The 17,137-nt window shown below is 32.8% G+C and overlaps 1 protein-coding gene across 1 annotated transcript; it reads right to left on the reverse strand.

Annotated features, from left to right (window-relative positions):
* Window positions 1-6,430: 6,430 nt before the first annotated feature.
* On the reverse strand, window positions 6,431-16,162 carry LOC139524947 (IgGFc-binding protein-like). The gene is made up of 5 exons (XM_071320121.1): window positions 15,677-16,162; window positions 14,242-14,295; window positions 8,340-9,605; window positions 7,568-7,595; window positions 6,431-6,885 (listed from the first exon to the last, which is right to left on the reverse strand). Exons 1-5 carry the CDS (start codon window positions 16,160-16,162, stop codon window positions 6,653-6,655), a joined length of 2,067 nt encoding a protein of 688 aa, XP_071176222.1. The 3' UTR covers window positions 6,431-6,652.
* Between the last annotated feature and the right edge of the window lie 975 nt (window positions 16,163-17,137).

Consider the following 17,137-nt stretch of genomic DNA (forward strand, 5'->3'; position numbering starts at 1 on the left):
ATTGTCATTCAAAAATCTTGTGCTTGGGTACTGACATGATTTATAACAAACCCTTTTCTTGAATCGTTTGTTTATAAATAAATCAATAATAAAAAAATTAAGGTACTTTTTGTGTGTGTTTTTATTTGTTCCACTTTACAGTTTCTGTTGTTTCGTTGTTTTCCTCTTATAGTTTATGTGTTGCCCTCGGTTTTAGTTTGTAGCCCCGATATGTTTTCAATCAATCGATGTATGACTTTTTAACAACAGTATACTAATTGTTTTAGTGACCTGCTGAGGACCACCTGCGGGTGTGGGATTTTCTCGCTACGTTGAAGACCTATTGGTGGACTTCGGTTGTTGTCTGGTATTTTTGGAATATTCCCCATTCCTATTCTCTAGTTTACTGTTGCCTTTATCAAACACCTTCCTTTAAAGTTGACCTTAGATGGATTTGCTATTATTTTAGGGCCTTTCTGGTATTAAGAATTTTATACTTCCTTGACTTTCAAATATTCGGCTGTGATCAATCCTTTTCAATCATTAGGAGCACATTGAAAGCATGGAATAAGGAGTGGCAAAAGTATATACTAACATCTTGTCTTAGGGAATGATCAACCGTCCTTTGTAAAAAAAAATCCCTAAGATTTAAACAAACAAAGTACTATAAAACTGACATTGTCAAGATATTTGAATTTTTGATTGACCACATATCTGTTACGTTTGGAGGACGTGTTTGTTAATCGGCATCTTCATGGGAACCAACTGTGATCCTCTTCTTGTCGACTTAATAATTTATGCATTTTAGGCTGACCGCATACAGGAGCTTCTTAGAAATACTTCACCTTCCGCTACATAGATGATGTCCTCTCTCTAAGTAATTCAAAGTTCGGTGATTATGTTAAACGCAGTCGTTTAATCGAACCTGACATAAATGATACACCAAATGCAATTAATGCTGTCTCATATCGTGGCTATCATCTCATAATTGACAATGAGGGTCGGTTGCGACCAAAATTTACGACAAATTAAGTTATTTCAGCTTCCAAATTGTGAACTTTCTATTTCTATGTAGCAACATTCCATTAGCGACTGCGTATGGTGTATATTTTACAGTCGATACGATATTCGAGGGTATGCGTATCCTATTATAATTTTCTTAATAGAGGGTTGCTGTTCACAGATATGTTATAAAACCAAGTTTATAAGTGGTGAAATTGACATCATCCCTTTCAAACATTTTACGAATTGGTCGCCGGTAACGGAAAATCTGTTAAACAGATGACGCCCTTTATGTTAAGGTATTTTCTGTGTGGAATTTTCCTAGATGTTTTTTTTTTATTTGACTTTTTTCGAATCGTCTTAACCATAATCCCGCCATCCTTTACACCTAAATGTGACCGACCAAATTAAACTAATCACCAGGTTTGTGCTTAAATGAGCAACACGACAGATGCTTCATGCGAAGCAGTATCTGCTTACCATTCCTGAGCACATGAGATCACGAACACTATCAGCTTTGGTAGGATCAGGTCATTTGTGTTTTGTATACTGTTGTTTGTTTTTAGGGGTTTTTTATGGGTTTTTTTTGCCATGGCGTTGTCAGTGTATCTCGAAATCCCTTTGGTGTCTTTCGCATCACTTTTGTAAAGCTATTATTTTTTAACAGAGTGTTTCTCTCGTGAATGTGATGCATACTCCTTTGTTTCTTGCAAGGTATAGCGTATTTTTTCTTGGGATAACTTCTCTTTTGTGACCAACATTATTCTCTCAATTTTAGGCCAGTTTGAGTTCTAAAAATTCAATAAAACGCACACCACCTGCTTTCTTTTCAACATAATTTCACACTTTCAAACGTTTATGGGTCGGAATAAATTTTCCCATATTTACACATTCTACCAAACTGGTTAACGAAACTTTAGATACACCAAACCGGGTACTTTATATCTGAGAAACAGAATGTATTTATACATTTGTGTAATATTGAAAATTATGAGTCAAAATGTGTTCTACAAGGAACATTGTATTCCTGTCTTTCATTTTGGCTAATGTGCTTTGTCTATATGCCTTTTTGTGTTTCCTAGTAACAGTTTGTTTGTTTTTATAGTGATTGAGTGTATAACACAATGTTGACTGCTGTACGTCATTAAGGTCTTTCCCCTACATGAGGAAAGACCTTATTGTTTTTCTAATGTTTTTTTTCTTCCAACATTTTTTTGACATGCCCTCCCCCCGTTTCTATTGAAGTCATCAAGTCCAAATATTGACCATCAAGAGATCTCATTATGACGTATTACCAGATGAGGCTGAGTAAGATTTCATCATCCCCTTTGAGAGTTATATCCCCTTGAAGCATTTTTTTTTTTTGCATTTTTCTTAAAAAGTATTAGAGATATAATAGAATTGAAAATGGCAGCATGTACAGGAACATATGGCAATATAAATAAATATAAAAATTAGAAGGTTATTTACCCTGATAAAAAGTTATTCCCCTTGAAAAATTATACATTTTTGGAAAACTATATTTCGAGAACCGGAAGTCGTAGAGACTTGGGACCTTCACCAATATTTTTTAATTCACGTGACCTTTAATTTGCACCAGGTCAAAGGTCACCGAGTGCAAAAAGAAATTACGCTGCAATTTCAAGCTTGCATATTAAGAAAACTATAAGAGTTTGCTGCACTTATACTGTGTATCAATTTTTCTCTCGACGAATCTACATTTTATACATTAAGCTAAAAAATGTCCGACTGTCTGTTCAAAAGTTACAACATAATTTCTTAAAACTATAGTAACAAGTGTATATCTTTTAAAAGGTAACAGATATCAACCTACTATAAACTGCAAAGATGATCAGTAATTCAAGACCTTCAATTTGAGGTCAATGTCAGGCCATGATGAAATTTAACCTTGACCTTCAAAGTGTAGTATGACCTTAACCTTGTCACATTTGAAAGGTCAAGTAGTCCTGAGTTGATTGGTGGTAGTCCCATGTCTCTACCACTTCCGGTTCTCAAGTTTGTTATTGCATCATATATTTGATGATTACTTGTGACCTTGATGAAACTTGGAAGTGTCAAAATATGTTTCTACAATGTTGTCCTTCAAATGCAGTACATTTATCATTTAACAGATTTGAGATATCTGCTGTCGTTTTAGAGATAATGCAGTTTGAAATTTTGCGAGCGGAGGCACCTAAAATGTTTTAGAAATTGAAAAGGGTAACATAGTTATATGTTTGACCAAATACCGAAAACATTCCATGAAAAAAAGACAAAAAAATCAATTTGATATATATTCGTGATTTGCATTGACTTTGTAAGTTGTATAAGTTCTATTTTTATTATTGATATTGCGTCATTTTTGGCACTTTGCAAAATGGGGTCATTTGATATATCAAGTTGAAGGTCTTAATGAGCTCTACTCAAACATAAAAATTTTAAACCCCCTTTTAATCCCAATGGGCAGGGTGGGGTCATTTAGTGCAAAAATTCAAACTTCTCATATGGTCAGGTTGTCGCATATCAAATGAAAATCCACAAAGTGTTCATTTCAAATATCAAGTTGACGTCCCCCAAAAATGGGCTCGGTTGGGTCATTGAGTGCAAAAAATAAATTGTCTTCTAAGGTAAGTTGTTGTATATCAAAGTAAAGGTCGTGATGTGTACATTTGAGATATCGAATTCCTGACCTCCAAAAATGAGATGGATGGGGTTATTAAGTGCAAAAAATAAAACTTTCTGGAGTATGGTGTTGTCGTATATCAAATGAACGGTAATCAAGTCTATATTACAAATATCATACTTTGGATCTCAGAAAATTTAGGCGGATGGGGTCATTAAGTGTAAAAAGTGAAAATTTTCAGAAGGTATGCTTGTCGTATATCAATTGAAAGTTCGTAAAGAGTACATTACAATAACACCACTTATACAGGAAAGACCTTTCAATTGTTTTACAAACAATTGAGTTACTAGTTTTTGACATTTTTACCTTTTATGTCTGTTTGTTTATGTTCACACATCGCTGTCATCATAATGGAATTTTGTTTTTGTTTATGCATAGATTACCTTAGCCGTATTTGGCACACTTTTTTGGATTTTGTTGGTCCTCAATGCTCTTCACTTTTATACTTGTTTAGCATTCTAACTATTTTGAACTGAGCGTCACTGATCAGTCTTATGGAGACAAAACGCGCTTTTGACGTATCAAATTATAAGCATGGTACCTTAAACTATAAAAACAAATTATCAAAAATAGTACATTTTATTTTAATAACTGAATATAAATATAAGTGTAGCATACAAACCACAACATAAATTCACAAGTACATTGACTTTACAATTTATTGTGTTATTTTCACGTTAGACATAAAAGGTAAATATGTTACATAAACTTTAGAACAATGTTGATTTGAATTCCTTTCTTCCTACATTAAAGTAGAGATAAAATGTTAAATATGTCAAAACTAATATTCAATTTCTATCTTTTTGTCCTATTCTTTAATTAGGAATTAAAAACCATGGGTGCATAAATACCAAAGAAAATGAAAATTACTAAATGAATGCACCAAAGGTTACTGGATAAATAAAGGAAACAGTAGTATACCGCTGTTCGAAAGTCTTAAATCGATTGAGAAATAACAAATCCGGGTTACAAACTAAAACTGAGGTGAACACATAACTATAAGAGGTAAACAACGAAACAACAGAAGCATTGATGTGCCAAATAAAAAACGACAATGCAATACATACAGAAACGAACTATAAGATAACAACTGCCATTTTCATGACTTGGTACAGGACATTTTAATAAAAGTAAATGGTAGGTTGAACCTAGTTTTTCGGCTAGCCAAACCTCCTGTTTTTATGGCATTATTAAATATAACACTAAAATGATAACATTACGTGACAGGACTACTGTACAAATAAATGCTAGAACATTACGGACAGAGAAATACACAAATAAACATTACAATAGGACATTTCGACATACTAATTATTATCAAAGGTACCAGGCCTACAATCTACTACACATTACGCGCGCTTCGTCTACATAAGACCCACCAGCGAAGCCCAGACCAAAATGGTAAAGAAAGCCAAGAAAGTACACAGTTGAAGAACACCGATGATCCAAAATTCAACACTTAAGTGGGGACTAACCAATGAATAAAAACGAACACGTAAAAAAAACTAGGACAACACATTAAAAAGCTCATTAAACCTGCATTGTCACACGATGATAACGCACAGTATGTAACTATTCATCTGTTCGGGACATTCGGGTCCAGTCCGTTTATACTAGAAGAATCTACAACGAATTTAACAATATTCGACATATATATTTTTTTATATAACATTAGTGTATCACTGTTCAATATTATGCTTGACAGAAAGATAAAAACAAACTTTGCTTCAGTTGACATTTGACAATCGTAGCTGCAGATGACATTGTTTCTCGTAGCTACAATCTTATACCCTATAACGGGCTTTCATTAATGTAATTCAATCGACCCTTTAAGCCCCATTGTATCGCTAAAATAACGTTTGTCTCTATTTCTGCTTCCATTGGGTTTTATCCTCTCGCCAACAAAGTTCGAGGGGATCTTCTAACTATACTCTCAGTTAGTCTTTCGGTCCTTAAAGCACTTGTTGAAAATCTATGTTCAACATCGTTCTAGTATTTTGACCATACTTGATTCATACTTAGTCCTTATGAATATTTATATTTCCTGGTTAACACTCTAGACTCCTCATAGTCCGTCATAGTTTAAATATTTCGACTTAACTTGGCATATACTTTACCATTATGAAAATCCAGAGCCCAATTAATTTTCAAGTTCATAGGTCAAAGTTCAATTGTTCACCAATTGTTACATCACTTACGACGGTAAACGCCGAGGAAAAAAGAAATGTAAAATAAAAAAAAAAGGAAATGTTAGTGTCGATCGATGCAATAAGACGTTTAGAGACAGTCAGAGTCATTTTGAAACTTTATGGTGACAGCAAAGGAACGAGTTAAAACAACTAGTTGAATTGTCTGCTGGGCTTTTCGGGAGACATCAAACAACTGCTACCCAATCATACAATGCTATGTTTGCTAGGCAAGTAAAAAACAAAATCCCAAACTTGCATTTTAAAATAATTCATCAAGCATTCATCTTGTGTAAGAGGGGGTTTGTGTTTTCCAAAATAGTTATTTTTTCATTCTTTTTTTGGTTTGTTAAATCTTACCAGAATGAAAGCAAAACGATAGGTTGTCTCCATTGGGAGATCAAGCGGGCATAAACCTTGTTCCTTTATTTTTAGCACGAATTTGTTGATTCTGAGAAAAAATAAAAATATCCCCCTGTTTTCACAAAAGGTAAAGATTTGCCTTATTGTTTTATTATATTTTGCATTCTTAAATCAAATAATTACAATTACATGTATTGTTATAATTATTTTCCATTGACAAATGTATCACGTAGTTCACATTTAATAATTATTTGTTGTTTATCAACGCTCGATTGAGTATTTATAATTTTGGAGATGACCCCCATATCATATTGTATTCATCGTCCATCCAACACGAGCACCAACAGTAGTATCGACTTTTCTAACACGTCTATTAGAATGTTTAATTGTAGAAAGAAAAAAGGAAAAACATTTTACAATACTTATTATATATAATTCACTATTTTCTGAGATGATAGCGTCTGAAATCAGATGATTCTACCGTTCGACTACATGTTTGATCTTCTGAATAAAGATAGCATAGTCCATCTATAGACCGAAAGGAGAGGAATGTACATGAATACAAAAAACACATCTTGCCGCATTCAGTGCGAGACTTGGGAGTTGTAGAGAAAACTGGTGTTGTAAAAAGTATTTGATTGTCTATCACATCCAATTCGATGATAACTTTTCCTAGAAATAAATGGGAAATATAGATATATCTATTGAATTTGAACTTCTCTACTGGTTTGAAATATTGACGATTGTAACTATCTTCATATCTAAATTTAAGGCACCAACGAGCTTAATCCAAAACAAGATTTATTAGTCAAACAGTTAACATTTTCTTTAATAAAATTAAGCAAGGGTAATACTTTAGTTCAAAATAGACTAGTATTGAGGAGTGTGTTTGCCACTTCAAGTCAGATTGGACCTTTTATCAGGGCGGCTCTTTTGCATTTCCAATCATCTTAAAAACTACTTATAGTACTATATTTGCTAGGAAGCATCCCATCAACGTGAATTGCAAAAAAGATCTCAATTGGTTTATTTGGCTGTCTACTTAATTCACTTTGAAAGTTTTTACTTCAGTTATGAATTGTGTTGTTTTATGAAGTTCATTAATTGCAATAATACAAACAAAATATAGTTTCTTCAAATTGTTAGAAGTGTTTTCATGTTATTCAAAGGCCTCCAAAGAGTTTCAGAATACATTATCAGAATCATTATTTAAACATGTGGAAGAAGAAAAACAAACGACGAAGTTCATTTGTTGCTTCGCAATATTTTGATCTACAAAGAAAGATTTTTTTTTCATATGCCCTCTAACGATGTTTTGCTGTCGAAATTGTTTAAGATACTAGTATGTACTCACCCATAAAGTTTGCATCAGGTGTCTTTTTCTGTAAATAAAATATTGTAATTGAATTCAACCTTGCGTTTTTATTTTTATTATTATGTTAGTATATGTAAGAGAATGATAATCCCTTTCTTTATTGTTAATAAAAGTACGAGCAAAAAAAACGGTGTTGCTAATGTCAAATATCAAAATAAATTCCATTTGATAAATATTTTGGCTTATAATGCTATCAATGAAAAAGTCCGCGAAACTGTTGTATCGTCTTTGGTATCTATGCAATATGACGTCATAGTATTATACTCCTAATGACAAACATGTACTGTAGACGTATTTATACTTTTCGTAAGCTTCTGAATGGTTTCAAATTAGACAAAATGAATATTTTGAATAACATAATGTAACTTCCTTGATTATTACTTGAGAAATAACCTGCAAAAAAATTATCGGAATTCAAAATGGTGGCTTTCTTAGTTACGGACTAATAGAACGTCGAATCTAACCCTTCGGAATCTTCGTCAATGTCCAATGAAAATTATCGATACTAATACATTTCATTAGAATTCCATTTTGTTTGCATAAAAAAACTTGATAATAATCTAATCATAGATACAAGGCTTACATATCTCTAAATAACAAGCCACATTTTTCTGATATAACATATGAACTTTTACAGATCTAGAAATTTGTATTTTCTTCATCATGTTCATTGAAACTAATATTTATTCACAAAGAACATACATTAAACAAATTCGGTTATAACATGAGACTAAATTTCAAATCATTTTACCTTTGTAAAACTCCTTCCAATAGATGTTCCATATTCCTCGTACACACCGATTCCAAATACATATCCCCAACATTTCAAAATTCCTCCGCATTTCAACGTATGATCTCCTTCAGATAACGATAACGCTGTATACTTCAAATTTGTACCAGCGATTGTATGCCATACTGATGGTTGTAAGCTCATGTTGTCTAAAGTTGTTGTGCCAATAGACGTACTATAGGCCACAAGAACAAGCCCATGCTCAAAACTCCCGCCTTTAGACTTTCCAGGTGTACTAAAAGTGTATTCATTCAGCCAGGAATTCAATGGGGCCGGTAACATTGATCTCGGATCGCCTCTTTTAGAACCAGAAAAGGGTTTAGAGGATGATACTTGCGAAACGAGCACACGTTTGTCCGAGGTTATTACTGCTGATTTAGCTAATGCCAGTGGAAACTCGTAAAATGACTCGGGATTAATATTGATTTTTGAATGAACTCCTGATTTGTCAATTATTGCTGTAGCCTTCTCACACAGCGTAAAGATACGAATCAGTTCGCCGTCTCCGGAGGAAAAGACAGGGTTACTGATCGCAATATAATGTGTTGACCAATACTTCCATGGAATGAGCATTTCAAGGATCATATCTTTAGTTGTAATCGAACTAACTGATGGATTACCAAGCTGATGACCACTGATAACTGCTATTGGATAATTTGACAATATAGTTGTACCTGATAAATCATCCTCAGATGAAAATTGAAATATCTCATATTTCTTCAAATTGACCGAAAACTGACTTCCAAATGTATAGGTATTGCCATTATAAGTTACTGATGAACCGACAGGTAAACTAAGGTGAACAAGAGTCTGGTCATTTACAGCGATTATTGCAGTCATTGACTCAAGGGCACCGTTCTTTGAATCTAAATTAACAGATACGTATTCAGTACTAAGTACTTCAACTGGATATACAATGAAGGAATCACCGCTATCAGCCTGCATATTTGATGCAAATAGTACAATAAGATTTTCAGCTTGAACAAGAATACTCTTATAACTTTTGGAAGTATCGGAAACGGTCAGATCTGACGGAATTTCAACAACGGTTTCTTGTCCGCTTGATACTATTACGTTCATATTCGTATGACTAAGTAGTGGTGTTTTGATGCGTACAGGGAAGGAGGTTCCATCTACCGGTGTTGTTATGTACAAACGCAAATTACCAATTCTAGAGCCATCTGGAAATGCTAGTACAAACTCTTTCCCTGAATGTGATTCGCTGTCCTGAAATAAAAACATCTCTGGCCATGTTTAAAATGCATGACAAATATACACTTTCTTATCTTATCACAAGACATGTGGTTTTGCTGCTTAATAGAGAAAACTGTTAAATAAGGCAAAAATCTCCATATTTTTAAAAACTGGATTTGCAAGGCTTTTATATATTGAAACAGAGGAACTCAAATTTAGATCTTAATACTAGTAACTTATATCACGTTTATAGTTATAGTCAAATTCCTGTGCTGCTCCTAATGGATTGTTTATTTCTTTGTGGTGGTAACCAGTTGTAACCAATTGAGGCAATTTTGCGTTTCACTGTGATATATTGAAAACACTATAACGTACATGTGAAATACAAATACGCGAAACGAAAACCATTCGTGTTTTGAGTTCTCTGGGTTTTTTTTCCCCTTTGCTTATTTTCTCCCTTACGCGTTTTCATCATTTAGAATACATATAGCAGATAAAAATCTTAAGTTTATATTCCCTCAAATGAAATATTGTTATAAACTTTCCCGGTGATAAGTTTGCGATTATAAACAGATTAATCCATCCGAATTTTGTATTTAACTCTTATTATCAGAGCAGTCTTATCATTGATTTTTTTAACATGATAGCGATGGTCATGCTTCATTCATTCAATTCATTCAAGCTATTTGAATTGAAATATAGAATGTTTTAATTGTATTGTACCATACCCTTTAATTAATAAACTTATCATAGAAACCAGGATTGAAATTTTATATTTCGTCTACGAAAGATTCACCAGTGACGCTCTAATCAAAAATGTTATAAAGGCCAAATAAAGAACGAAGTTGAAGAGCATTGAGGACCAAAACCTCCTAAAAGTTTTAACAAATACAGCTAAGGTAATCTATTCCTGAGGCAGAAAAGCGTTAGTATTTTTAAACAAATTCAAAGTTTTAATAAAAGTTAATTTATAATTATGACCATATCAATGACAATTCATGTCAAAACAGAAGTGCTTTGAAATTCAAATTTTAAAACAAATTCCTTCAATAACTACTGAATTTATACTTTCTTAATTAAAAAAAATAATTGACACTTTTCAGATTAATTGATTCTTTTCATGACTCTTATTAAACATTAATGGCGGGCTATTAGATCAAGTCCCTAACCAAGACTTCAATTGATATAATACTTAAGCCTTAGTTTATCGCAAAGGTGTGGTTACCTATTGGATTTATTTCTAAATGAAACTTATTCAACTTCTCCAATCTGTAGAAAAATGAGACTGGGATCTCCATACATTTGATAGACTACAATTATCAAAAATGCTTTTAACAAATTTCCACCATTTGCTTTCAAAGCCATAATTCTCAAAATATACAAACAGCAATTTGTAAAGAATTTTGGAGATTTTTTCCTCTTCATCATTTACTAATCTACACCAAAATTTTATCATTCGCATTTTAACTGTAAGCGAGATCGAAAATCTTAAATATTTTCTTGTGGTTAAAAAAGATCCACTTCTAGCAAAAAAATACACCAAGATACTTGTAGTCTTTGACAATTTCTATTTCTTTATTACAAAAATAATTTTTTTCTTTTTCTGAAATTCTTCCTCTAGAAAATATAAGAATTTTTGTTTTTTAAATATTAACTTTCAGTTTCCAATTTTCACAATAATTTCAAAACGTATCCAACATAAACTGTAAATCCTTGCTTGATTCTGATAACAAAATTGTATCGTCTGCATATAAAAACAATAACATAAATTGAAGCTTTCTTTCACAGGAACAATAACATATCATTCGTAAAGAGAAATATGAGAAACAAGAAACACCATGACCCGGTCGCATGATTTATATTCAGTGAAACGCAAAATCTGTGTTCAAACCGTAGTTTCGCATTTATCTTTTTTTTTTTAATCCGACATTATAATTGATATGTGTACAATGTTTCCGGTTAATATAGCCATAAATTCATAGCAAATAACTTTAAACCAAATCTTTAACATGAAACGTGACGGACAGACAGACTTACAGACGGACGGACGGACGAATTGTCAAACACACAGACGCTAGATGCACAGACGGGCGAACGGACAAAAAACAGACGGACAGACGTAGAGGCCAGAAATGTACCAATGTATTGTATTGAAAATAACTTCCACCTATTGAATAATATAGCTGTTTGTATGATAAAGTAAAGAAAGTTTGGTCTTTATATCATTAGAATAGAACAGTCAGTATAGCTTGTGCTATATTGATGTTAAAGACGTCATACCATATTTATCTGGTTTCAGCATAGTCTTTTGGATTTCATTACCTGACGAAGTCAAGATACAGTGTACTAAGACAAACAGTATTTATAGCATTGAGATTTCACTCGCAATAAATGTCGGGAATACAAGTACAAAAAGATTTCTTCAAAGGAATTTAAAAAAAGTATTGGATTTTTTTTACTACCCAGATCGATACTATAAATTAAAACGTTGGGTTGGCGGTAAATATTGAGTGATATATTTATACTTAAACTAACGTTTGTTGTTTTAGAAAGTTAACCAAGTATAATTGATACTGAACAAATTAGATCAGTACTGATTTTATAGTCCTAGATGATCGAGGTTGTAACAGTGTAATCTCTTCGAGTGAGCTCGACCTTCGATCGTATCAAACCGTAGATTTGAATATTGGTGTTTGCTGCTTCCACAAACGTGTTATTTAGGAGTTGAAGAAACGACTAGTTGACTTTATGTCTCCGTCCCTGATAAGGGGTCTGTAATTCGGTGATTACATTGGTTGATGTCCGACATTTTTGTTATCTATTGTCATTAATTCCGCCTTTGGTTTCCTTGTTAAACTGTTACACATGTTGCCATGCCACACTTGTTTTAGCTGAATGTACGGTTTGAGTTTTGCTCGTTGTTAAAGGTCATGCAGTGACCTTAATGTGCTTACATCTTATTGTCTCATTTGCAATCAATCATAGTACATCTCCTAAATTTTGATATCGAAATAAAAAAAGGACGTTTGCGCTTTTTTACCTGTAAAACGATATAACATTTGCGCTTCAAATACTATGGACATTTGCGTTTTAGATTTTGATTCAGGCTGTATTGAAGTGATTGGACATTTGCGCTTTTTACCTATGTATAAGTGAACCTAGATGTTCCAAATTTGCAGACTACCTGGCAGAAAATTATGTGACAATTGAATCACGATTTCTAGCCATCACACAGTAAGCATACGACAAATGGTCCAGAATCCTTCCATGCCCACTATAATGAACAGTTTTACTCGACTCATCCTGCTATGTTTATCTTTTTGGAGAGTATCATTGAACAAAGGCGAATCAAAGGTCGGTGATTACTTTTAGATTCGTTATAATTATAAACAGGCACCCCAGTCAAGAATTGAGAAAGAGAAACTTGATTTTGTATTTGAAATGTGGACGAAATACCAGTCAGAACAGAGAACAATAGCTATTTTTTTCACTCCTTAGGCTTCAGATATCAAGCGACAACTGACCTGTGATGACTGTTCGTGTATAATGTCTTTAGAATGTTTTCTTTTAGCAGTATATTAACTTTTAAACATATATCAATGTGCTATGACCTGAATGTGCTATGAAATGTACGTTGAAAAGATTTTAAAGCTTTTAACCATATAGAAAAATATGACTTTTTCTCTGCCAGGTCAAACCTGCCAGTCCCAAGCCCGTGAAAAGGAAGAGGGAAGTCATAAAATCCAAATATTGCAAATGCGCAAATGTCCTATGTAAAAAGCGCAAATGTCCTTTTTTAAAAAGCGCAAATGTCCTATGATTTGAAGCGCAAGTGTCCAAAATAAAACGCGCAAATGTCCTATGAAAAAGCGTAAACGTCCCGCGCCAAAATATATGTAGCACATGTGCTTCTGGCGGTAATTCTTCTATTCCTCCTTGGTCCAAATTGCCTTGCACTATGCCCGGCGCGCTAGACCACTCGACCACCTATGCTCGACAAAAAGTAAGTTTTCGGTGGCAAGCTTTCGTACAAGCTTTCGTGCGTTTATTTTTAGAATGAGGCGACTCCGCGCTTCATACAAAATGTACTTCAGTCAACGCTTTTACACCCAAATGAATTTACAAAAGGGAGCTTTAAATTCTTAAATATAATATATATATAAAAGTACGTCTGAACCAGTGACAACGCCGCCACAGATTGTATCAATCGGATCACCAGCAGTGATGGTGATACAAGGCTGAAACACATTCTGTATATATAATTCGTTTAAATAGCAGCCCAACAATGTTATATCTGTAAATGTTCGTTCTTTCCTCGCCGGGATTCGAACTCATGCTACTGAGAGATCGTGGTACCAAATCACCTTGCAATATACCCGGCGCGCTAGAAGACTATAGAGCTCTGGACCCCTCTGTCACATCAACTGAACTAAAACTTAAGATTTTAGATGGCCTAATCATCCATTTTGTTCTGTGAATTTTATCCACAAAATTGTAAATCATATGAAATTAGAAAAGAGAATAGAAAAGGAGAGTCTGTCAAAGAGACAACGAGCAGAATACAGGCCATGGCCACCAATTGTGTTCAATACAGCGTATGAAGCTCGCCATCGAGCTGGCTCCTAAACAACAGATATGCAAATATACTAACTTATTGAAACTAACTTACATGATTGATTGTTGTTCCAGTTACAAAATGATGGAGGTGAAATATGAGAAAGCACTGAAAAAAAATTTGAATTGTTTTAATCCAATTATAATACAGTTGAGATATTAAACAGTAGTTTTGTATATATATGTAAATGTTATTTAGTATCGGAAACTTTTTTTCTTATTCTCAAATTACTCCAGAGAGTATTTCTTCTGATTTATTTCAAATTTTACACATTTTACAGAAATTTTACAAACTCAGCTGTCAATATATTTGTATAGTAAGCGACGAAAAAAATGTTGGTTACTATGAAAATTTAGCATCAAATAAACTCGATTATTTAAGAATTATTGAATTGTTAAATCAAATATAACACGTTAAAAAAATATACCTACCGTATTCCAATTTGAACGCATGTTCATCTTGTGATGCAACCGAAAATACTGATATGAAATTTTCACTCGATCTTTTTATGTATTGACCATTTCCATTTACTTGGAACTTCCTTATTATAAGTAATCATCTTTATTCCCTGAACTATTTTCAATTTCCTGCAGAGGAGTGTTAATTACTTTTCAAAGGTTTTTTCTGTCATTAATTCAAGTATGATTTAATTAAAGTATTTGTTATTTTGATTGTGTTATTAATATTTAAAGTAGTTTACTTTTGTTATTGGTGTTGTGCTTGAGGAAGCCAGTAGTACGTGGGGATTAATTAAAGTATTTTTTTTTATTTTAATTGTGTTATCAATATTTAAAGTAGTTTAATTTTGTTATGAGAGCTGTACTTTAGCAAGCCAATAGTTCTTTATTTTTACCTTAGTGTTTTCAACAGAAACAATTGTACTAATTTATAAGTTGACGGTCTAGTCCAATAATATTTCTTGATAAACTTTTTACGTAAATCATTATAGTTTGTACATTGTAAAATAAAATGAAATTCATCATCTACCACATTTTTATCACACATAATACACATTCTACTATTTCTACTTATTTCCATAAAAACGACCAGTTTCGATGCATAGATTATGTGAGGACAGGCGAATTCTCGTTATCCATTTACGAGCTATCACAGGAATACATTTTTGTAAATAAAATTGTAATTCTACATTTGACACAATATGCTTATATAATCTACACTTTGGTGATGTTTCAAGCGTGAAATGCAACTCTTGTTTAGCTTGATCATATATTCGTTGTTTGGTTAATTGTAAAAATAAACTATCCAAACAAAGTACCCATTGGTTGTCCCAATAATAATTCATACCAAGATCATATAAAATTGTTTTAATACAAGTTGCCCAGTTTTTACATTTATTGCTATTTGCTACTAGTTCTTTGTAACAAGACTTTATAATACAATGTTTACTACCGTGAATTTTAGTCCATAATTTGAGCATCCTAAAATTTCGCTCATATAACAATGGAAATCTTCCTAATTCATAATATACCATTACATTAGAAGTGGACCTCTTGACACCTAGTAATGTTTTACAATAGTCCAAATGAACTTTTTCTACATTTGGTGCTCTAACACCCCAAACTTCACAACCATACATTAACATACTACATACATAAGTGTCAAATAAACTTATAGAAGTAACAGTGTTCAGGTATAAGGATAATGCCGTTTTCCTCATTATAAACATAGCTTTCCTGCCTTGTTCAGCACAGTGGTTTTGAGTAATATAAAATTTACAATTATAATGAAATAACACACCCAGATAACAAAAATGATCTACAATATCTAATGGTTTACCATTATAAATCCATGTCTCAGTAAGACTAATTTTCCCACATTTACGAAAAACTACTATCTTTGTTTTTATGGTGTTAACTGAAAGACCCCATTTCTCAGTATAACCAGATAAAGTATTTAACATATTTTGTAAGCCTTGGATTGATTCTGACATCAAAATCATATCATCAGCGTACATTAATAAAAAAAGTGTTATATCCTGAAATTCAAGTACACAGTTACCATTTCTCAAAGTCATTGACATAAAATGAAAAGAAAATAGGGGAAAGAACTTCCCCCGGCATTAAGCCAAGATTATTAGAAAAGTATTTTGAATTAAACCCATCAAATCTAATACAAGATCTTACATTGTTATACATTGATTTTAAAATATTAAGCAATTTGCCTCTGATTCCTAATTTAGAAATCTTGTACCACAAACATAGACGATCAACTGTATCAAACGCTTTTAAAAAGTCAACAAAGAAACTATATAATCTATTACCTTAAGTTTACAAAAAGAATTTTGTATGACAGAATATAAACAAAACACATCATCTACTATACTGTAACCATTACGAAAACCAAATTGTGCATCAGATAAAATATCGTTCATTGATGCCCATTTTAATAATCTACTATTCAAAATAGTAGTGAATAGTTTACCTAGATTGATGACAAGACTTATACCACGGTAATTTGCTGGGTCGTTCGCATCCCCGGATTTAAAAACTGGCACTAGAATAGCATCTGACCAAGTGGACGGAAAATATCAAGAGCTCAAAACGGCATTGAAAATAGTACATATATAAGGCAGCACAGGATCCTTAAACTCAATGAAAAATTCGTTTAACAAACCATCTGGCCCATGGCTTTTCTCGCGTTTTAAGTCATGTATAGCTTTGATAAGCGCATCAATGGTTATATCCATATCCAGTTCTTCAAAAATACACACATCATCTGGCATTTCTGGTCTTCTGTTGTGCTCTTTATAGGCGAGTGACATTCATACCTAAAAAATAGTTTTAATGCACCTATCTAACACACAGCTATATTATATATCATTCGAAAGGAAAAAATGTGTAGATTCCATTTTTCCCGGTCGTAAAAGTGAAATATGGTGCAATTTTTTTTAAATTTGGGTCAAAGGTCGTTCATAAAAAAATGAAAGAAT

Source organism: Mytilus edulis, chromosome 5 (assembly GCF_963676685.1).
Source record: "Mytilus edulis chromosome 5, xbMytEdul2.2, whole genome shotgun sequence".
NCBI lineage: Eukaryota > Metazoa > Mollusca > Bivalvia > Mytilida > Mytilidae > Mytilus > Mytilus edulis.